The sequence below is a fragment of the Octopus bimaculoides genome, chromosome 1, assembly GCF_046866305.1.
Source record: "Octopus bimaculoides isolate indiv1 chromosome 1, ASM4686630v1, whole genome shotgun sequence".
Lineage (NCBI taxonomy): Eukaryota > Metazoa > Mollusca > Cephalopoda > Octopoda > Octopodidae > Octopus > Octopus bimaculoides.
This window is the reverse complement of record NC_142928.1, coordinates 110,545,893-110,571,224: the sequence shown is the minus strand read 5'-3', so window position 1 is coordinate 110,571,224 and position 25,332 is coordinate 110,545,893. Positions and strand designations below refer to the sequence as shown.

Sequence of the window (25,332 nt, the reverse complement as noted above, 5' to 3'; positions counted from 1 at the left end):
GGACCAAACTTGTGTGACTTCAGTTTCACGAAGGCTTTCTAAAGAGGATTAGTGGAGAGGAGGTGCGACAACATTCTTGAGGAGAATCTGGGCATTGATGGCGAACACCTGACCTTCCTCTTCAGGACCACTTTCAGGCCAGGATCTATGGACAATTACCAGAGATCCCTGGCCTTGAAGTGCTATCAGAAAGCATTGCTCATTCAGGATAAGCTCTACAGGCACGGTTCAAGATACACCAGACCGACTTGCCCAAGATGCAGTCAGAACGACAAAGCCATTCTGCATGCACTCATGCAGTGTCCAACCATTTCATACCTGTGGGCTTATGTCAAATGGCTGCTGTCACATGGAGGATGAATTCGCTTATCGGTTGAGTCTATCGTGAATACTGCCCCGCCACTTTTCTTTAACTGGGAAGGCAAGGCAGTTTTCATTGTACTGGTGGCTATGGTGAAAGAATATGTGAGGTGGACTCGTGCAAAAGGTTTAGAGACAAACACTTTCCTCTCTGGCCAATCACTCATCAACTTTTTCAAGTACCACTTGAAAAGGAAGGTGAAAATAGAGAGGGACATTTTGTCTCATGAAAGTTTCAGTAAAAGGTGGGTGAATGTAGCAAAGATGGTACACATGATACATTTTTACCCCGCCTTATTTTGCTGTTTACATGTCCCAGACACTTTTGATCCCTTCTTTCTTTCTTTCTTTCGAAAAGAAAAGTTCTACATTGTATTGTCTCCACTGTGTTTGGCCCTGCATGGCTAATAAAGAAAGATATCTATCTATCTACCAACCAACCAATCAACCAACCCACCCAAACACACACACACCCATTCATCCATCCTACTAGACCACTTATATTTTCTAAATATTTGAAACTTCTGAGTCCTTTGAGCTCTGAAAATTTGGGGAAAAAAGGAAGGGGAAAAATTTTCTGTGTTTTCTCAAACGAGAATTTCCTAAGCCTCCTCATTGTTCACTGTTCATATAAATATATTTATCCTAATACTTCAGTTTCTCATCATCTTTTAATTTTAATTTCATTTTCTAATTTTTTCTTTTTCTTTAAGATAGCTTTTTTTAATGTTTTTTTTCTTTTTTCATTTTCAATTTTTCATTTTGTCAGTTCTCTATGGTTTTCCCTTCATTGCTCTATCCTACCATCTTTCACCCTTAACCTTTGGTTTCCCCACTGATAAACTCCTAAACCCCTTCCCCAATTATCACCTCTTCCTGCTACCTGTTCATTCTTTCCTCCTAGCTCAGCTTTACTTCTCTTAGCATATCTCCCCTCTCACCATCCTACTATGGCATCACCCTGTCACATCTATGACATCATCCTGTCACATTTCTCTGTACTAGACCATAACCATGTTGCCTGAGATACACTAATATCTTATGTATGTGTGTGTGTATAAGTACTGTCGTGGTTTTGTAATTAAGAAGTTTGCATCCTAACCATGTGGTTTGGGGTTCAGTCCTATCTTGAGTTTGCATGTACAGGATGTAAATGTTTTACTGCAACACCAGTGTACTTCTTTTTTTTAATTTCATCTTATATTTATTTGTAATTCGTTTTTTTGTCATGTTGAGTTGATTACAAATGTATCAGAGTTCACCAAGGACTGGTTCTCAGTCCCCTCTTGTTTATCATAGTCCTCCAGGCTATAACAGAGGAATTCAAGACTGGTTGTGTTTGGGAACTACTCTATAAGACCTTATTCTTATAGTTGCATCTCAACCTGAACTAGAGAGGAAATTTCAGGTGTGGAAGCAAGGTCTGGAATCTAAGGGCCTTAGAGTTATTTAGCTAAGACCAAAGTCCTAATATGTAGGAAAATGGACCAACTCAAATCCGTTGCCCTGTTCAATATGTAGGAAAGGGGTTGGTAGAAACTCCATACAATGTACTCAGTGCAAGCTTTGGACACATAAGAGATGCAGCAGTATCATGAGAAGATTAACAGAGAAAGTAGTCTTTGTGTGTAGCAGATGTGTAGATACAATAAACACTAAAAATGTACAGGAAATAGACTTCCTCAAATGTCTGGGGTGATCCTTAGAAGCAGTAGATAACTTCAGTTACCTGAACCAAGTTAAGAGTGGAAGAGGAAGTTCTTAAAGCATAAGTTAGCATGCTCTGGTGGATGTGCAGTGTCAGTGTGCATGTAGGACAGTGTAAGTGACTTGAGAGAAAAATTGGATGTAATAGGCATCAGTTGTGGTGTGCAAGAGAGAAGACTGCACTGGTATGATTGTGTGATGTATATGGATGAAGCTAGCTACATAAAGGAGTGCTAATCTCTAATTGTTGAAGGAATCTGTGGAAGCAGAAAACCCAGGAAGATGTGGAACAAAGTGATGAGGAATGATCTTCAGATGTTGGGCCTCAGAAGAGATAACGAGGGATCGAGATACCTGGTGGTTAGCTCTGCTTGAGAAGACACATCAAGCTAAGTAAAACCGTGGCCATCCATACATGCAGGTATTCTGCTACATCCCTCTCTCCGTCAAGTTGTCCTTCCCTTAAGGGCTCATGAGGGCTTGTATCATAAAATTACTCATGCTGGTGCCATATAAAACCATCCATGCCAGTACCATGTAAAAGCCTCCATGTTATTGTCACATAAAAGTGTCTGTGTCAGTGTCATTTAGAAAGTTCACAGTGCACTTTTAAGTGTTTGGTGTTAGGAAGGGTATCCAGTCATAGAAACCAACCAAAATAGTCAACTGGAATCTGGGCAGCTCCTCATCTGGTCAGTTTCTGTCAAACTGTGCAACCCATGCCAGTATAGTGGTAATGATGATGACTGAAGTGTTTTGGGGGTTTATTTTATCTTTAGTACTATTGATATTTGTACTTTAATAGGATGCCAACAAGCTAGCCATTGATACATTGCACTTACATTGACAGTAGTGATGTGTGCCTCTATGCTCGACTTTTTCAAAGTTTGTATCTCATTAGCATGACATATCTCTCTAGCTGCAGCTTCTGGAAGTTTGTCTCATATTTTGGTAACTGAGTGCAAACAGCTTTCTCTAAAGCAGGTATGGCAACCTTTTCCTAAAAGCAGCTTGCATGAGACATGTATCATCATCAGGCAGGCTGCACTACTAAAAAAAATTCAAGGTAATTTTCATTTAGTGTTTTATTGACAAAGTCCCACGAACTACAGCTTGCCTATGACTGGTGTGAAATGTGTCAAGAAAATATGTACAGCCATTGATGTACTATACAAAAGCATATTTCACATTTTTGTAGCAGCACCTATCTCCTATGATGTAAGCTGCCAGTGGCAAGCTTCTTCACAGCATCAGTTCCTGAAACTGCAATGATCCTGAGATTATTTCTTTTGGATTGCAGTGAGTTGGCTGAGTGTATATTGTAAGATGTTATTTTGTATAGATATTTTATAATTAGTATCTTTAATTGCTATGTTCTGGAATTTTTTTCTTTTAGAACTAGTCAGCCATAACAATAATTCATCTATTCTTAGTGTTGAGTAATATGCTGTTTATATTCTTGTAATAATTAGAGGATGGCTCTATAGTGGGTTAATAAAAGCTGTGAATTTAAGAAATTTACTACATGAGACTTCAAATGATCTTTTACCATTTTAATTTCATCTCATCTTTTTGTGTTATGATTTACTTAAGAAAAATGTGCTTTGCCCATGGTCTTTGTGAGTCCTACTTAACTAGTGAGACTAGCACAGTTGACATTCATCTTGAGCAAAGTTAATGAGGAGGGAAATCATGGGCTCAAGGGAATGTTTTTGAAAAAATGCTCAGAGAAAAAAGAATTGGGAAAATTAATTAGTGCAGAGCATGGAAGAAGAGGAGTGTAGTGACAAATGTGTCAGGTAACTTGGGTTAAGAGAGAGTGCAGCCAGTTAGCTTAGCAGTGGAAAGGCCATTGCACTATTACAGGAAAGGCAGAGAGAGGACACAAGAAACAGCATACAAAGGGTGTTCATTAAAGATTTCCCCTGAGCCATTTCTGGTTATTGCAGGAAATGGAACTTGTACAGATATAATCATACATGTCTCTATATATCACATTGTAAATTGCAGCTTTCCACTACAATTCATTTGTCTTTTATGGCTGCTGAAGTGGACTAAGATATTATAATGGAGGCAATTGAATGCAAATCAGTGATCAGGTTCTTATACTTGAAAGGTTGTACACCAAAAGAGACTTTCAATGAGATGAAAGAAGTTTATGGTAACAATGCACCATCATATGAAGTAGTCAAGCACTGGCATTGCCAGTTTAAATGTGGTCATTCATTGGTGGATACTGCTCCTATCCTGGACGACCACATCTTGCCATTGATGACAACACGATCCATAAAGTGGAAGCTGCCATTTTGGAGGATCACCGCATAACTATTCAGCAACTAGCCCAAGAAGTGAAGATAAATGTAAGGTCCATGGCAAAAATCATTCACGCCCATTTGCACATATGGAAGTTGTCTGCATAATGGCTTCCTTGGATGCTCACACCTTTTCGGAAGCAGGAACAAGTCAATTGCTCCCGGGCTCTTTTGGTAATGTGCCAAGAAAATAAAGAGGACTTTTTCAGCAGACTTATCACACGGGATGAAACATGGGTCCATCACTATGATCCTGAGACTAAAGTCCAGTCGAAGCAATGGAAGCATGATAACTCACCACCTCCAAAGAAGGTTCATGTCCAACCCTCAACAGGCAAGGTGATGCTCACAGTCTTTTGGGATCAGTGCGGAGTAGTGATGATGGATTTTCTGGCAAAGGGCACCACAATTAATGAAGCATATTATGCTTCTCTGCTGCAGAAATTGTGGGACACCATCAAAGCAGAGAGGCATGGCATGCTGACCAAAGGAGTCTGCCTCCTCCAAGACAACACCCCAGTTCACAATGTGCATGTTGCCCAGATGAAAACATACTCCTGTGGCTATGAAATCCTTCTTCATTCCCCTTACTCTCCTGACCTCACACCATCTGACTTCCATCTCTTTCCAACCATGAAGTCTTTTTTGAAGAGGAAGCTCTTTTCGGATGATGAACTTATATCTGAGGTAAAGTCTTGGCTCCAGATGCAACCTACTGACTTCTTCAGATGAGATCTTCGCAGCCACATAAAGTGATGGGAGAAGTGTGTCACCATTGGGGCAGCTATGTAGAGAAGGACTAATAGTTATGCCAAGCTTCATTTACCACAGTCCTTGAGAAGTGGGTAAGAGGAAATCTTTAATGAACACCCCTCGTATTTGTGAAATAGTGTATAAGTGTATTGATAAATGGTTCAGCAATCAGTCCATGGGGTGGAATGATGTTTCTAAGTGGAAAACTATACCATCCCAATTGTAGGAGTAGTATTCCATAATGAATCTCATTTGAATTTTGTAGAAGAGGAAGAAAAGTTATGTTCTCTGCAGGAAGGAAAGTTATGTTCTCTGCAGGAAGGAAAGTTATACCCTCTGCAGAGTGAGCAGTATAGGAGGTGATAAGTAGGCCTTTGATGAGAAGTGGCATAACTGAATCTTAGAGCACGCCAATGTTGCTAGTCAGTGGGCCAGAGGGAGCTCCATAGTCACACACTTTGATGGTGTTAGCTTATTGGAAGCTTCCAAAATGAGATAAGTGGAACCCAAAAGCAAGCAGTTTAGCTAAGAGATCCACACTTCTGAAGGAAAGATTTTTATTTTCAGATTCTTTCATTTCAATCTTTCTGTTTTTTTTTTTTTTCAGGGTCTAGAGGAAGGAGTTGGGAGCTTCTTTCAACTAGCCAAAGACCGATTTCCTTTGAGTTTTTCACTTCTGATGCAGCTAAGTATCAAATTAGCAGCTGCAGGAACAGAGAGTGCTATGAAGGTAAGTGTCTACTCGTTATATGTTTTACTGTTACAGTACTAGGTTAACAAAGTTGATAGAACAGTGAATAAAATGCCTCTTTATTTCTGAGTTCAAATCTCTCTGAAGTCAACTTTACTTTTCACCCTTCCATGTTTGAAATATAAAGTACTAGTCAAAACAGACTATTGAGATAATCAACTAATTCCTCTACTAAAATGCAACCTAAAATGCTTAGATTAGGTTTGTTGTGTGTATGGTGATCTTGCATGTTTTCCAGTTGAAAATGTGTACATTCATTTTTCTATTTCTTTCAAGATTTCTTTTTACTAAAGAATTGGATCATCAATTATCAGATTTGTTTCCCTTGTTTTGATTATTATTTTCATTGAGTATTTCAGTTTTGTAGATGTTGTTAGGTATATCTTAGACTTTATGTTCAATAAGTACAGGGAATCATTTCTGAGCTGCTTTCTCAAGTGCCTTCTAACATACATACACACTTAGGCATGGCTGTGTCTTTAAAATGTGCACTTCCTGACTATGTGGTTTGAGTTGTGTCTCCTTTCATGGTACCTAGGGCAAGTATCTTCTTCTATAACTCTTGGTTAACCAAAACCTTGTGCAGTGGCCCAGGAAGAAAATTTGCTTGTGGGGTGCAAACTCAGGTCCAAAACTTTTTACAAACAAGGCCAAATTTTTTTCAATCTTAATATCAGACAAACACAGGTATAATAATATTTTTTATTATTATATTTGGGAAAGTGATGCTTCAAATCATTCAAAAATATTTTCTATACTTGTTTTGGCAATGAAGTTTTCTAATAGGAGGTCCAAAGTGTTTTCATTGCACAAGTTTTTATGTACATGCATTACAGCACAGTGTGTCAGACAGTGTTGCCATATCTACTATTTCTATAGGGTTGTGCTCTCCTGATGATTTCCCATTTAAGGTTAAAATCGGTACCATTTTCCTTCAATTCCCAAATTTTATTAGATAATGATGTGCTATTGGCCTTATGTTTAAGTCTAAATGAGGAAAAATGATTGTATAATCGCTGTTTAAGATTGATTGTACAACCAACATAAATGTAATTTAACCTTTAATACATTTTAACCTTTCCCAACCCACTGATAATATTCCTACATTTCTCTAACTAATTCTAAGTCTCTTCTACCATATTATCAATTCTGAAACCATAGCTTTAATACTCTTAGTTTAGCCCTGATTTTCTAACTTTATTCCTCCCCTTTTTTTTTCCTTCTCCTCCCCCCCCCCCTTTTCACTTTGATTTATTTTGGCCATTGATATCTTCTCTTATTATGGTTTTTCTTATAAATAATATCTCTCTTCTACTACCCCACATTAATGTATATCTTATTTTAACTATAAATGTTTGTCTTGTTCTAATTTAACTATTAATGTTCTCTATGCATAGGCGCAGGAGTGGCTCTGTGGTAAGTGGCTTGCTTACCAACCACATGGTTCCGGGTTCAGTCCCAATGCGTGGCACCTTGGGCAAGTGTCTTCTACTATAGCCTCGGACCGACCAAAGCCTTGTGAGTGGATTTGGTAGATGGAAACTGAAAGAAGCCCGTCGTATATATGTGTGTATATATATATATATATATATATATATATATATATATATATATATATATGTTTGTGTGTCTGTGTTTGTCCCCCCCACCATCGCTTGACAACCAATGCTGGTGTGTTTACATCCCCATAACTTAGCGGTTCCGCAAAAAGTGACTGATAGAATAAGTACTAGGCTTACAAAGAATAAGTCCTGGGGTCGATTTGCTCGACTAAAGGCGGTGCTCCAGCATGGCCACAGTCAAATGACTGAAACAAGTAAAAAAGAGAGAGAGTAAAAGAGTATGGTTTTAAATTTAGTACTTTAGTTTGTTGTATTATTCTAAATATACAGACAAATAGATATATTCTTAATAATTATCCAATATCTTGACCTAAATTCCCTTACCTTAAATTTCCTCTAGCCACTCCTTGGGGTATTGTCCTTCCATTTTCATTTTTATTTCTATATATATATATATTTTTTCCTTTTTTCTTATCTCTTTTTTTTTCTCTTGCTTGATTTACCCCTAACCTGCTGTCCATTACTACTTAATCTACTTTCCCCATAAATTGAAATTACTGCTATCTTACCCCTCCAATTAGAATATATAGAAATTAAATTTTTGTTTGATTCACTTCATCTCCTACTCTTGTATTTGCACACATCTACAAAATGACTTCCTGAAATGAACTTCCATTATGCAGCTGAGGAGTACATTTTCATTGCACATCTTATGTGGTGTTCTCACTACATAAATAAATGAAGTTTGTATGAAACGTACGTACTGCTATAACCTAATGCATTTTTTTTGCTTTTCTTTAAACTTTATATATATATATATATATATATATATATATACAAAAACTCACCTGTGAGCTTTTTGCTAAGACTGTTAACAGATACTATATATTTTGTAAAATTTTGTTTTATAAAAGTATATATTTAATATATATATATATATATATATATATATATATATATATATATATACCGGAGTAAGCACATGCAATGTGCAACAAGGTGGAAAAAAGAGTACTCAAATACCAGAGGTAGAGTAATATGCTTTATTTAAAAGCAGCAGAAATATAACAAAAAAACCGTTACTCTGAGTTTCACGGGAACGTGAAACTCAGAGTAACGGTTTTTTTTGTTATATTTCTGCTGCTTTTAAATAAAGTATATATATATATATATATATATATATATATATATATATATATATAATTTTAATTTTGAGAAAGCTTTAGTTCAGTAATATATCTTTCTAGGAATTTGGGGCAGTGGGGTTCTTTTTATTTAGTTTAGTTCTTTGTTCTCATTTTGTGAAGAAACCTAACTTCAGGCAATTTTTTACAGATCAATTTTTAAACACTATTTTCTAAGCCTGGGAAATGTAAGTAAGGTGTGCAGTATTGAATTTTGCACTCCCACAAAATTTTAGAGCCTGCAAGTGCACCCCTGTTCCTGGGCCCTTGACCTTGTCTGTAAATTTGATTGATGAAAACTGAAATGAAGCCCTTCATGTATGCTTGTACATATGTTTGTGTGTTTGTTTAGATGTGTTCTTGGTTTTATGAAAGTTACCATGGTTGAGTATTCTTCTTGGCACTTCTGTCAATAAATTGCCCACTTCATGTTTTTTAAACTGTGTGGAATAAGAGATCTTGTAGTTGAAGAATAGGTAAAAGTTAGCATGAGGAAGGGCATCAGACTATAAAACAATACCTCAGTAACACATTCACCTAAACCATGCTAGCATGGAAAAACAGATATAAATTCTAAATGTATGAGCGTCATCAAAGTAGGACATGTTATGATAATGATGGCTGTTATGTAGGTAACTAAAATTTTTATTATTAACAGAAATAGTATTGGTTCGAATAGCATTCTGTATATCTTACTTAATGTGGATATACTGTAGAAAGCCACTAAAATCCAATTTTCATCTTGATAAAGCTTCTTGTATTGACATATAGTGTGCAAAAAAAACAGAAGTGTATCAACAGCAAACAGCTGCACTGGTAGAATTGCTAAATCATAATTTATGTGTCTGAATGTCATCAGTAGTAAGTATCCACTTGTTAGTCACTGTTTTTCTATATTAGTAAAAAGAAAATTTGTAGAAGGATGCATGCTACTGATGATGTACAGACAGAGAAGTCATGATTTAACAATTCCACTATCACTGCTTGATGCTTTTTGTCTTACTATGGTTATGCTCTTGTGCTTTTTAGCACTATGCATTTATATGTGAAGCTTTCTTAAAATGAATACTGCAGCTTTGTGGCTTTCTTACAGTGTATCCATATTAAGTAAGGTATATAGAATGCTAATATAAAATTGTAGAGTTTTTTTAAGCTGAATGCAAATATATAGCTTAACTTCACAACACTTTACTTTTTCATAGAGAAATTAGATGGACAAGGTAATATTTTTGTAAAAATGTTTGAATTGTAGAAGAAAATGTTGGCATATCTTATCAATCATAAATTTCAATTATCTGACAGATTAACAAACACAGCATGACTCTGAAGATTTGCAAAATGGAATGAATCATGTTTATCTTTGTACGATAAAATGATATTGTTATCACATAAATTGCAACTGTGAAACAAAATGCTTCTGACAGTTTTCCAATTTTTAGTGACACTTATCATCAATCTGATCTGGATTTAGAGGTTGAAATTGGCAATCTTATGAAAAATCATCTCTGCTGCTTATTAAATTTTTTTAATTTGAAAATCAAAAATAATTATTTGAACCATGATTTCCAGCAGTGGATTTGTGAAAATTTAATTGAAATTGATTCAAATACTCAGTGAATGACTAGGTTTGAAGGAGTTCTGATAGAAAATTACTGGTACAAAATATTTGATAAGCTATGATTACATGCTGGTTCTGACATGCCTTTGATGTATATGCCAGGGCAATCTTTCTTGTGGATAGCATTGTAAACAGTCTTTGTTTAGGTCTAGGGAAATATCTAAAATATCAGTTTTTGACAGATTAATTGTAAAAGTGATTTTGAGGCCTATTTGACTAAAGATAGTGATAAATTTAAGAAAAAAATCTTTCCTACCCTTAGTCAGTTAAGCCTCAAATTCCCAATTTTTTAGATGTGTTTCTAGATCTAAACTTTCACTCTTATAAACTGTACCATAAGCCTAATGAGAAACTTTTCTATATACACAAACAGTCCATCCATCTCTATAGCGTTTAAAAACCTGATAACTGGCATTAGTAATAGGATATCCAATTTCTCTTCATCTAAAGAAATTTTTGATAAGGCAGCCTCCTACTATAACAATGCCCTAACTTAGCTAACAGTGGCTTCAAAATATATATAAATATGTTAATACACATCTAAACAGGTACATATGAATGACCATTAAAACCCAGACAGGAAAAACAAAACCTATGGAGACAGATAAAAAGGGAAAGTATCTAAAAACAAGGGAAAAAATTATTCTGAGACACATGTATATTGAGTTCTAACAAGAGGTTGCCATGCATAAATGAAATCATGTGTACATGTGTGCACATAAATGTATGTGTGTGTGTTTACATTGCTTGTTTGACTTTCTATCAATTGTGAATGTTTCTCCTAAAATTGTAGGTTATTTCCTGATAACATTATATGTCCAACCCCTTTTATATCCTGTCTATGCATTCTTCTACAACTGCTGAAATTATTTCTCACACACAAGACTTTTGACTCAGTTGCATCGCCAGAGTGCCTTTGTGATACTATTTATTCAGTGCAGAAGTGCGTGTTGTCCCTGCACTCATTATTAAACCTTAGTTAGCCCTGATATTGTGTATCTATAGATATAGGATGAATGATTAAGAATTTGGCTCTCACAAACCACTTGGTTATCAGTTTAACTCCACTTGGATGGAATCTACTACAGCCTGTCCCTTCTAAGTGAATTTTGTTGATGGAAACTATATGGAAGACCATGGTATCTATAAGAAATACTGTAATAATGGTATTTCTATTGCAACTATTTTTTTTTTATATGAAGTCTTATGTAGGGTTACATTAAAGAAACTTAAATTGATTAAAACACTATATCTTCCACATAACAAACTAATGATAAAATAATGGACTTTAAAGAGAGAGAATTTATCAAATATTTAGAAAGCAGTTAAAAGTCTGACCCATTACTATCATCTAAGATCATTTTGTGGAAAATGACACTAACTAGGATATCTTGCTAATTTACTATTTTATGCATTTATCATCCTAAGAGTAAACTAGAAACAGACAATAATGATCTTAAAATGTACATGGGATAAAAATTCTTCTGACTTCAGAATATATGCACAGTTATGGCTGATTGCTATATGTGTCTCAGTACACAAAACCAACAACAAAAGAAATTCTGAAGAATTCTAATAGTTAACATAGAAATGTTCTTTTTCTTTTTTTACTGCTAGAAATAAAATTATAGAAATTAATTGTGCTAGCTTTCCCTTTCTGAATACCGAGATTATCACTGACATTTCCTTCAACTTTAAAGAAAATGTATATTCTGCTTTACAGCAAGTACATCATTTTAAGCAGTTGATGCAGTGTTCTAGAAACATGGATTTAAACATTAGAACTTTGCTATTTAGTATAAACTGATATGCAAGCAAGCAAACAAAAACAATGTGCATGTCAAACAAGTTGTATGATGGTTGCATTCCACATCTGACACAACTATCATGCAGCTTTGCTTCCATTTTCTTGTTTTGCAAAGATTGCTTTAATTGTTGTGGGGTGGTCTACATTCATACAAACTTTTCAACAACCCCTTGTGATGATTTGAACCAATCACAACAAGAGATATTTTTCTATGAAATATGCATAAACATGTCAACACTTCTACTTGGAGTTGTTTACCACCCACCAAACTACCATTAAGACACAGCTTTTTGACATCCTCAGAGCTGCACCAAGGAAAACATCTACTTATATTTTCATTGCTGATGACTTCAATTACCCTGAGATTGATTGGGAGACCTTTTTTGTACCAAAGTACAAAGGATTTCCTTGACTTAGTGTTGGATTTGATCTGGTCCCAAGTAGTTACTTCCCCCACAAGAGGTAACAGCACTTTGGATCTGCTCTTTACCACTACCCCTGATACAGTTATCAGTGTCAGTACTGAGGAACCTTTAAGTAACTGATTATGGGCAGAAACAAGAACCATCACCACCTCAAAACTGCTTGCTTTGACTGGAGCAGGACAGACTGAAATTCTTACTGCACTGAGTTACAAATCCTAAACTGGCTTGAATTTTTCAATTCCGTAGATGTCAATATTCTATTTCAGAACATCCTCAAGTCAATCTGGGCCACATGTAAACCATCAGTACCATGTAATTACTTTAAAAATCCTAATAAATAATCTAACTATTTCAAACAGGGGGCAAAAATGGGCAGTGCTTGAATTTGAACAACATATAGCAATTAGCCTTGACTGCAAAATACTCTGGAAGTATGTACATTCAAAACAGATACCTTACTCTCCAATTGGCCCTCTTTGCAATCCACATACGTGTCGGATTACTGATGATCCCAAAGAATGCAGAACTTATTGCTGAATGCAATTTTTACTGTTGAAAATTCAAATGTACTTTCTTCAGCACCTCTGACATCAAATTCTATAATGTCTTGGAAATTTCCATCTGCAATGCTGCAATCCACCTCGAGAATAAGCACAACTTTGCCTCTCCTGATCATGATGGTATTACTTATCTGCTTCTTTCTTTTGCACCAGCGTTCATTCTTCTTCCAATTCTGCCTTAATAACTGTGTCACTCTAGAGCAGTGGAAAATTGCCAATATCATCTTCCTGTTCAAAAAGGGTGATCACACATCACCTGTTAACTACTGTCCAGCCAGTCTTATTAGCTACATTACCAAACTGATGTGTCAGAGAAACACTCTGGAACTTCTGAAGCTCTCGCAGCCTTATTTGACCCTCATAATTTGGATTTATCCCTAACTCCAGCTGCTGCAGCCAACTCATCAAGTTTCTTGAACACATTGCCCGAATCACTGATGGCAGCTCATGGGTGGATGTATCTATCTTGACTTTGCTTCAGTTCTGTGCCACACAAATAACTTCTGGCAAAACTCTCTGCATAGGTGTGAAAAATTATCTTTATAATTAGTTGAAGTCCTTCATTTTCTGTTGAAAAGAGGTAGTCATGATTCTAGGACATCGTTCTTTATTATGAGATGACATTTGGTGTACCACAGGGATCTATTCTTGGATCCCTGTTGTTTGTTGCATATATTGACATAGACGCCAACTTGAAGAATGTTACAGTGTTGAAATACACAGATGACCTCAAGCTGTACGTTGAGACAAAAAGAACAGATCCTACATGCTATAGATCTTTCCTGCAGTCAGACCTGGACACAATGCAGCACTGACTGGCAACTTAAGCTGGTTGTGGACCAGTGCACCACCATGCATTTTGGAAGGTAAAACCCAGTTTTTACACACACTCTCAACAACACCAATTCAAGTTTGCTAGTGAATGTGACCTGGACATTATTGTCAGCAGTGATTCATGTTGAACAAACCACATCTCTAAAATTGTCAAGAAGGCTGATGGTGCCTTAGTATTACTCAGTAAGACCTTTGTCAACCATCTCCAGCTATCTGTTTAAAGCTATATATGGCTTATGGTATGTCCACACTTAGAGTTTGCATAACCTGTCTGAAACCCCTATTTTGTCAGCATATCAATCTCCTGGAAACTGTTCAGAAATGTACAACCAGACAAATACCCTCCATCAGACATCTACCATACTCTGAGCATCTTGCTTACCTGAGCATGAACACATTAAAGCCGATGATGTATGGTGGTTGTTATACTGGGTGTGCTACCACACCCAATGCCACCAAATTTCAAGCAGGGATATAACAAAAATTTTCCATTAAGATTTGTGATTAAATTAAGTAGGGTTAATATTTATAGTGAATTTGCCAGTGATGTGAGGACCAAAGAACTGAAGTATTTCGGATTGCAAGACAGTGTGTGAGAGAAAATTGTGATGTCACAGGAGAGAAATGTATCCACATGGATGATGGTGCACTTGCTTTTAATGATTCGGAAAAGAAAGAGGCTTGGAGGAGCCATTATGAAAGACTGTTAAATGTGGAGAATGAGTGGGAGGAGGAGAGCCTGCCAAATGATGATCCAGTAGAAGGACCAGCTATCCGAATAGACAGCACCCTGGTAGATAAAGCAATTAAGGATATGAAGCCAGGAAGAGCCCCTGCCCCATCAGGAATCACTGCTGAGATGCATAATACATCTGGTGGTGTGGGCTATGGCCTAGTCACCCGTATTGTAAGCCAGGTAGTTCATGATGGAGTCATACCCAATGACTGGCGTAGCAGCACCATAGTCAACTGCTACAAAGGTAAAGGCGATACTTTACATAGAAATAACTATAGGGGTATCAAACTGCTGGATCAGGTGATGAAGGTCACGGAGAGTGTCATAGCCCATCTCATTAGGGAAAGAGTCTGCTTAGATGAGATGCAGTTTGGTTTTGTGCCAGGTAGAAGCACAACTGATGCTATATTCCTTGTACGGCAACTGCAGGAGAAATACCCAGTCAAAGATAAACCCTTATATTTGGCTTTTGTGGACTTAGAGAAAGCCTTTGACAGGGTCCCCTGATCCCTTATCTGGTGGGCGATGTGGAAACTGGGGATTGACGAATGGTTAATAAGGGCTGTACAGGCCTTATACAGAGATGTCATTAGTAAGGTTAGGGTTGGCAATGAGTATAGTGAAGAATTCTGGGTAGAAGTAGGGGTCCACCAAGGATCAGCCCTCTCCTATTCATCATAGTCCTCCAGGCAATAACAGAGGAATTTCAAGACAGGTTGCTCCTGGGAGCTCCTCTATGCTGATGACCTGGCCCTCATAGCAGAATCACTACCAGAACGAGAAAAGAAATTTCAGGTAAGGAAGCAAGGTTTAGAATCGAAGGGCCTTAAAGTCAATGTTGCACAGACCAAAGTTCTAGTAAGTAGGAAGGCAAACACATCACACACCACATCCGGTAGGTGGCCCTGCTCAATCTGTAGAAAAGGTGTAGGTAGAAACTCCATAAGATGTACCCTGTGTAAGCTATGGACACATAAGAGGTGCAGCAACATCAAAGGAAGATTAACCAGGAAGATAGCTTTCATGGCAGATGCACAGGGGCAATAAACACCACAGATGCTCAGAAAACAGATTCCATCACATGCCAGGGGGAGAAACTAGAAGTAGTTGATAGCTTCTGCTGCCTAGGTGACCAAATTTGTAGTAGGTGTGGATGTTCAGAGAGTGTTACCACTAGAGTAACAATAGCTTGGGCAAAGTTCAGAAAGCTCCTACCCCTACTGGTGACAAAGGGCCTCTCGCTCACAGTGAAAGGTAGACTGTATGATGCATGTGTGCAAATTACTATGCTACAAGGCAGTGAAACATGGGGCATGACTGCTGAGGATGTGCGCAGGCTCAAACGAAATGAAGCTAGCATGGATGTGTAATGTCAGTGTACACACACAACAGAGTTTAAGCGCCCTGAGAGAAATGTTGGACATAAGAAGCATCAGATGTGGCGTGCAAGAGAGACGTTTGCATGGGTACATGTACTACGGATGGATGAGGAGATCTGTGTGAAGAAGTACCACTCCCAAACAGTGGAAGGAATCCGGAATAGAGGGAGACCCAGAAAGACATGGAATGAGGTGGTGAAGCATGACCTTCGAACGTTGGGCCTCACAGAGGCAATGACAAAAGACCGAAACCTCTGGAGGTATGCTGTGACTGAGAAGACCCGGCAAATAAAGTGAGTCCACAGCTGTAACCTACACCAGTGTCACATAACCAGCCCACCGAAAAGTACCTTGGATCGTAGGGCAACATGCCATGCTTGAGGAGACCTATTGAGTCAAGTACATCAAAACCAAAATCAAATGGAAATTGCAATTGTGATCCCTGTGCCGGTGGCACGTAAAAAGCACCATTCAAATGTGGCCAATACCAGCACCCCCTCTTGCCCCTGTGCTGGTGGCATGTAAAAAACACCCACTAAACTCTCGGAGTGGTTGGCGTTACGAAGGGCATCCAGCGGGAGCCTGGTGCAGTCTCCTGACTTCCCAGACCCCAGTCGAACTGTCCAACCCATGCCAGCATGGAAAACGGACGTTAAACAATGATGATGTACAGTGCACACCTCGCAGACCCAGAATATACATCTCTGATTAAAGCTCTGATGTCTAGCAACTGACTTGGTAGATACCCACAAGATTATTCAAAATCTTTCTAACAACAACCTTGGGCACCTTTTTGAATTCCATATGTCATGACATGCTTACAAAATCAAAAAACAACACAGCATGCATGATTTTCAGAAACTTTTTCTTACACTCAGAATTGCTGAAGCATGGAATAATTTACCCGTATCAGATGTTAGCTGTCAGGACACTACATCCTTCAAAACTTCCATGCTTTCTGTAATTCACCAACAGTATATCTGAGTTCAAATCCCGCCAAGGTTGACTTGCCTTTCATCCTTTCCGAGTCAATACAAAATAAGTACCAGCTGAGCATTGGAGTTGATGTAACCAACTAGTCTCCTCCCCCAAATTTCAGGCCTTGTACCTATAATAGAAAGGATTATTATTATTTTAAAATGAATAAAAAAAATAACTTGGAAAGTTTGATTTTATCTTTAAGTCCAAGCATGACTGTGTGGTTAGAAGTTTGCTTCCCAACTACACGGTTTCAGGTTCAGTTCCACTGTGTGACACCTTGGACAAGTGTCTTCTACTATAGCCCCAGGCTGGGTTCCATTGTACCTCAACTAATTAAATAACAAAAAGCCACACTTCACTCTTGCTTCTCTCTAAATTTATATTAAGTCTGTGTGTCCAGAAATAAACTGAAAAATGTCTATGACGCACAGCCTCACAGATGGAGTTCAGTTATCAGAAACCATGTAACTAACCACAAAACCAACTAAATGGAAAATTCAGACTGAGAGGTTAAAATATTACTTGTTATATATGTAGTCAATTCTCTATTCAGTCATTAGATTGCACTGTATTTTACTAAACACACTCTTTATTCCATCATTGAGTTTTTACTTCTTCCAGCTACTTTGTAGCTGAAAGACCATTCATATACCTTGTTAATTTGAGATATTTCTACTTCTGCTTATTTGTCTCGTAACATTTAGCTTTTCTACATGCTTATTATACCAAGTAATATTTTAGTCCAGATAATTATATTTTAGTACTAATTGGAACATATTGAGTTTACAAACTAGAGGAAAACACAGAGAAAAGTTTATATTTCAATTGTTCATATTTGTGTTTTTTAATAGTGACAATTACAACAAGAGAAGAAATAAATAGTAAACATTCATTGAATTGATTCTACAGTCTAGTAACAGTTCCCTGTTATAAATTATGTGTAATATACACTGCTAACTTTCTGTTTAACAAACAAATGCTGAAACTCCTATGTGATCATTCAAGCTACTAGGAATAGCCTCCAATCTCCCTGAAAGTATACCCACCATGTTAACATTAAAATAACAAAAAGACAGCATAGTCATAGATACACAGAGAGGCAGAATGGTAATGGGTGTAATACTTTTGATTATAGACTTGTTCTTTTAGAGAAAACTTTTGTCTAAGCAGCAAATAAGGAGTCTCTTTTGTTTACTTCATCTGCTAGAAATCCCAGCCAAATCTCACTCAAAATGTGTGAGAGAGAGGAAAACTAAGATAGCTCTGTAGAAAAGTGTAGTTACAGAAGCATGCAAGAGAATGTATCAGAATGGTTAGCTTGACTGATAAAATGCTTAAATGCATGTCTCCTGGCTTTCCATTCTGAGTTCAAATACCAGCAAGGTCAACCCCTGTTGGAGTTGATAAAATAAATACTAGTTAAACCCTGGGTTTGATGAAATCTGCTTCCCTCTCCCCTTTCAAATAATTACTGTAGGGAAGCAGTCTAATGAAAAACCCTATTGAAATATGATTACTCATTAGGATTTGATTGGCTATCAAAAATTAATCTTAAAATAACATCACACATCCAGCTTTTCAATTGTCATGTGCAGATCACATTTTAGCCTTCTATTCACATGCAAAAGCACGTGATATTTCATGTCTTCGGTTTGATATGTAGGAAAAAAGGAAACTGGCTATTGTTAATGATGTTTTAGTATTAGTGAATATCAAATTATCTTTTTCTTCTTTTTATTTTTCCCTTACATAACTATTTTTCAGGGTAGGGCCAATCTATGATGTGGGAAATAAATAAGTAAATAGTTTATTTTTCACACAATGGATTTGCCATACATTGAAACTGGTCATATAATGAACAAAATGAAAAAAAAAGCATTAAAATATTCAGCATTAAAACTTCACTAACAATAGATCTTACTTTGCTCTTGTATATTTTTCACATAAGGCACAGCAGAAATGAAACTGTCATGTGTTCTTCATGTGACAAATGCATGAATGTGACACGTTTGCTAACATTTTTTGAACCATTGATGAAATCTGATGGTTAATTAAATTCTGATTAAGTTTACGAATATTTTTGTTTACTTATTGTCATACTTCAGTTGCTTGAAAGATTGGCAACATGAAACAGAGTTTCATTCAAGTAGCTTCAGCTTCTAATGAAATTTCTACTCTTTTCTTTATGTATTGAGTACAGTTTTATTAATTTGCAAACATAGGTACAGACATGGCTGTGTGGTAAGAAGCTTGCTTCCCAACCACATGGATCTGGGTTCAGTCCCACTGCATGGCACCTTGGGCAAGTGTCTTCTATAATAGCCTGAGGCAGACCAAAGCCATGTGTGAGGATTTGGTAAATAGAAACTGAAAGCCCATCATATATATATATACACACATGCACATATTGATATAGGACATCACTAACAGTAAACAACATGAAATAGGAAAGCAAATGAGTTCAATATGCAAACAATGAGAAAAACAAACAGAAAACAGGACAAATAACATAAAGAAAGACTCGTCATCAGTTGTCGGCTATCTATCTACTCTTCATTTCGAGCATTGAATGACAATATTAGTCTTGGAAGACAGTTGCTCCTATAAGTACCAAAATAAAATTTGGGATTTATGGAGGGTCATGGTTGAGAACAAAAACAGGACAGTGGAGACACACAAGAAGACCAAACAAAAACAAACGTGTATGTGTATTTGTATACACACACACATATTATATATTTGTGTTTGTGTATTTATGTGTGTGAGTCTGTGTTTGTCTCCCTGCCATCGCTTGACAACCGATATTGGTGTTTATGTCCCCATAACTTAGCAGTTCAGCAAAAGAGAGTAATAGAGGAGGCAATATTGGGAGGAGGAAATGGCAAGAAATGAGAAAATGAAGTGTGGTATCAGGGGTTAGTGTGAAAGAAAGAAGAACAGAGTAATATGGATGATGAAGTGAATGATGATGAAAGAGAGAATGATAAGGAACCAGAGATGGCTCTGATGAAAGTAGCATTAATTTTCTTTGGTCATTCAATTTATCTCAATTGATCAATAAACTATGAGGGATCAATGCTAGATGAGTCAAAACAAATGTAGTGGTCAATAAAGATTCTCGTATCTTCCCTCTTCCATCTCTCTCATTAATCAAATATATATGTATATATAATATATATTTTTTTCTCTCCTTGTTTCTTTCTGTGTTCCTTTCTGTTGAAGAGCATAGGCTCGAAATGTTAAAGACTTTCTCTATTCGCGAGTGTTATACAAATACATCCATTTGTTGTTTATACCACCTGTCTTCGTCTGTTGTTTTTTCTTGAATTCTCCCATATATATATATATATATATATATATATATATATATACTTTTATATGTGTAGAGCGTTAGGTGTGATGTACAGAAGTAAATATTGAAAAAAAAATCGTCAGAATTTTGGAATAACTTCTTTCATTTATTTTATACATATATTAGCGCTTTCGTTAGTCTTTCGAACTTGTCAAATATAATTCTGTGAAAATACAGAGATCTAGCTTATTTATATAAAAACAGGTGTTCTTGGGGGTTTTGTTTATGACAGAACATTGTTTTGTTTTTTTGTTTTTTTGGCGGGGGGGGGGGGCTGAGGCTTTGGAGACAATGGAAGATGTATAAGCAGATAGATAGATAGATAGATAGATAGGCAGATAGAGAGATAGATAGATAGATAGACTAATAGTCAGACAGATAGAGAGATGGATGTGGTAAAAGAGAGGGAGAAGGGCCATTGTATTGAAATGGTCTTTTTAAGGAGTGTCAAAAAAAAAAAGTTAAAAGCTTGTTTACTACTTACTGTATTGTTTTGAGACAGTTTCTAGGGATGGTAGAAGAAGGAAGAAAAGAAGAAAGGAAGAAGAAAGAAAAAATAGAGAATAATGAATAGAAAATATAAAGAAAACAAAAAATGTCTTCCTGTTTTTTCTTTTGCTTTTAGTTCTTTCATTTTATATTCTTTGTCCTTTCTTTTTATAGACTTTGGGTCCCTTTTAGAATATATTCCTGTCATACATACATTCATTTATTTATTTATTTTTTGTAAGGTGTAGTTCTGCATGAGAGTATATTAGTATAATCTTTGTAAATTTGAAAAATCGAATTAGTAAAATCAATTTAGTAAAAATAACTATATATATCATATTAAACATATATACATATATATACATACAAAACATATTCCTTGTTTTTCTTTTTTCTCTTTCAAACATTTAACTTTGGGGAAAATTTTTTTATGAAGAGTAGTTCCATTGCCTTTCGGTATTGTGGATCGTCCCATGTACATTTATAAAAGGGAAAGATTTTGAACTTTCCATCTCCGCATATTTCCAGATGTTTACTTAATGGAATCATTCTTAGTTCTTCTTGTCGGATATGTTGCCTGTGAATTCTTGCACGTTGACAAAGTGAGTTATTCGTTTCGCCAATGTAATTTTCTTTACAGTTTGGACAGGTGATGCAGTATATGAGATTTTGTGTTTTGCAGTTCATATCTGCATTTATTTTAAAAATAGATCCGTTCTTGAATTTTACGTGGGAACCACTTTCTATGTATTTGTAGTTGTTGGTATTGTTACACGTTCCACATCTCCTATCACCACATTCTTTTACTATGAATTCTGGTTTAGTCTCTGATCTGAATTCTGCCCTTGTCAGGTGTTTTTTAAGGTTTTTTGGTTGGCTTCTGCTATTCCGTAAGGTGTTTTTTTCAATCAGAGTTTTCATCTTAATGCTTTGAAGGAGTATAGGCAGGTTCGATTTTATGACATGCCAGTACCGCCTGACTGGCCTTGTAGGGTTTTCGAGCGAGATCGTTGCCAGTGCCTCTGGACTGGCTCTTGTGCGGGTGGCACATAAAAGACACCATTTCGAGCGTGGCCGTTTTCGTGCAGGTGACACGTAAAAGCACCCACTACACTCTCTGAGTGGTTGGCGTTAGGCAGGGCATCCAGCTGTAGAAACTCTGCCAAATTAGATTGGAGCCTGGTGTAGCCATCCGGTTGCACCAGTCCTCAGTCAAATCGTCCAACCCATGCTAGCATGGAAAGCGGACGTTAAACGATGATGATGATGAATATGTTAGTTATTCCAGGACTGTATGTGTTAATGAACGGAATCGTGTTTTCATTAACTTTTTCCTTTGGTGTCCGTAGTTGGGTGATATTCAGTTCCATCGCCTTTTTAATTCCTTCATTAATTAGGCCTAAGGGGTATTTTTGTATAGTAAGGAAGCCTTTCAGTTCGTTGAGCCTGGTTTCACGCGTTTTAGGGTCACTTACTATAGCACAGATGCGTTTGGCCATGCTGTATGGGATGTTTCTTTTGATGTGTGATGGGTGACAAGAATAGAAGTTTAAATATTGGTGTGTATCGGTTTTTTTTGTAAAATATGTCTGTTGTGACTGTGCAGTTTTGTATTTTTATGTGGATATCCAGGAATGGCAGTTCATTGCAACTGGATTCTGTTGTGAATTTGATGGAAGGGTGAAATGCGTTTAGTATATTGTTAATACATTTAGATCTTCAGTCGATTTTTCCCAAAAAATGAAACAATCATCCAGGAAGCGTTTCCATTTCTTAATGATATGTTGTTTGTATTCTTGGTCAAAGGTTTTTTCCACTTCCTCATAGAGCTTTTCTTCTTAGTATCCCATAACTAAGTTTACATATGAGGACGCAAATCGCGTACCCATAGCCGTGCCCTTTATCTGCCGATATGTTTTGTTGTCGAATTTAAAAGTTTTTTCCTCTAGCACTAGACGTGTGGCCTTGGTGATGAAGTCAGTTTTGAAGCAATCATTTATCCGTTCTCTGTTTTTCAACCCAGTGTTTGATTGCTTCTAGGCCTAAACTGTGAGGTATATTCGTATAGAGATTAGTAACATCAAAACTTGCTAGTATAGTACCTTCTGCAACAGTGGGGGGAATGTGTTGGATGAAATCTATGCCATCCCGTACATAGCTAGGTATTAATGGACACAAAGGTTTTAAGACTATATCTAGAAAATGACTTAGCTGTTGTGTTGGAGCTTGAGGTCCAGCAACTATTGGCCTTAGTTTGAGGTCAGCAGGTCTTAGTAATTTTATGTATTCGTTCTTCTGCTTATTTATGGCATTTTGTATTTCGGAGCTTTTGTGGATTTTAGGCAATCCGTAAAAATTGCTCTCTTTGATAACAGAGTTGCATATATACTCTTTTTCCTTGTCAGTGAAAGAATCTTGGAATTCATTTATTAGCCTTCTGATTTTATTTATTATTGTTTTTTCTGAGTGCCTTGTTTCTTCCTTGTAGTAGGTTTCGTTTGTTAACATTTCCAATATTTTGTCTTTATAATAGTCCTTGTCCATGATAACTATTGCCCCTCCTTGTCAGCTTCTTTTAGGATGATTGTGTTGTCATTTTTTAGTGTTCGTAAGGCTTTCTTTTCGTTTTCACAGAGGTTTTGTTTACATCTCTGGGTATTTAGGGGAAATGTTGAAATTGTGTCTATATATGCATCCAAATATTTGTCCTTTCCCATGTAGGGAAATATATATATATATTCTTTATATATATATATATATATATATATATATATATATATATATATATATTCTTTTATTCTTTTATATGTTTCAGTCGAATGACTGTGGCCATACACACACACACATACATATATATGATAGAAATAGCATCATCCAGTGACGAAGAATTAATAAACTTTAGGTTAGTTAAGATTTGTTTGTGACATGTTTTAACCTCTAAAGGCAAATACACTGCAGTTACCATGGAGAAAAAATTCTCTCTTATGGTAAAAGGTGTAAAAACACTTTATCTGCTCAGTGCTTCCCTCTAGTAGAGGAAACACCTGTCAAAAACAATGTATAAGTGCTTAATTTTTACTGAATAACCTGCAAAAATGATGCTTTTAGTGATTAAATGCATGTGCAGTACATTAGCTCACCCCCTCCATCAAACTGATATTGCTTGTACAGGTGCACAAATGTGCCACATGTAGAACATGAAATGAAGTGTTTTGCTCAGGAGCACAATACACCACTTAGTCTAGGAATTGAACCCACAATCTAACAATCATGAGTGCAAAACCCTAACCTCTACGCCACATGCCTTCACACACACACATACACCACACACATATATATATATACACGAGTGAGTAGACAAAAGAAGGGTACTTGACACATTTATTGTGAGTTATATGTATGGAAATCGACTGCGTAGTGGACAGGAAATCGGTTGCATGGTTGGGGGAAGTAGGGAGGGGCAGAAGATGTGGAAGTATATATGTGTACATGTGCATGCCTGTATATCTGCGTGTATGCATCCACACGTATGAGTGTGTATGTGTGTATAGATGTACATTTACACATCTGCCTGTGTGCATCTGCACACACATCCATGCATATGTGTACGGCAAGCAGATGCATATGCACATTCATGTGCATGAGCATGCATATATACTTGTGGCTATGCACAATTGGTGAGTATGCAGGTAGACAGGTATGAAGAAGTGTTGGGAATTGGTGATTTGCCGTGCTGTTCCTGTATGTATATGTGCACACTTGTGTGTGCATGTGCTCGTGTGCATTTATACATGTAGCTAAAAATGTGTATGTGTGTGTACATGTGTGCACACGTGGGAAGATGTGTGAATGTACATCTACACACATACACACTCATATATGCAGATGCATACACGCAGATATCTTGGCATATATATGTACACATATATACATATATACTCCCACATCTACCACTCCTCCCGACTTCCCCCAATCATGCAACTGATTTCCTGTTCACCATGCTGTATTTTCCAAGTAATTGTTGTCACTGAAATACTAACATCAAACTGCAACACCATGTGACCTTTCTCAACCAGTCGCAGGCTAATGTCTAGTAGTAAACATTGACTCTCTTCAATCAAACTCTCATTCAGATTCAATGGCCGAAGACTAGCAACACACTTGAAATTCAGAGTACTAAGTTTGAATCAAACTGTTTTGATCCTTACATATATATATATACATCTTATAATTTTTACAGGTATTGAACTCACTTAACACTCTCCCTAAATACACAGAATACATGGACAAAAATATCATTGCAGAATATCAACAAATTGTTGATATAACTTTGTGTCAACTCAATGTTGATAGATATATTTATTCAAATGGTAAGTAATATTGTTTCCTCAAAAATGGTTGAAATACATTATTCATATGCTCCGTTTGCTTACAAGCTTACAGCAATATTAATGATGTCACATCATACCTGGTGACAAGAATACATTTTCTTTCACATATCTCATGCAAATCTGAAAATTCT

At 36.7% G+C, this 25,332-nt stretch overlaps 1 protein-coding gene and 1 pseudogene across 1 annotated transcript in view; both read left to right on the top strand.

The window, feature by feature from the left end:
* LOC106881422 (nucleoporin NUP188) overlaps window positions 1-25,332 on the top strand; it is a 475,282-nt gene that overhangs the window by 352,135 nt on the left and 97,815 nt on the right. The window contains exons 17-18 of the mRNA XM_014931808.3: window positions 5,740-5,862; window positions 25,051-25,180. Of these exons, the coding sequence (XP_014787294.3) occupies window positions 5,740-5,862; window positions 25,051-25,180 (253 nt within the window). The remainder of the gene's footprint in view (window positions 1-5,739; window positions 5,863-25,050; window positions 25,181-25,332) is intronic.
* On the top strand, window positions 4,135-5,374 carry LOC149137684 (protein GVQW3-like; annotated as a pseudogene).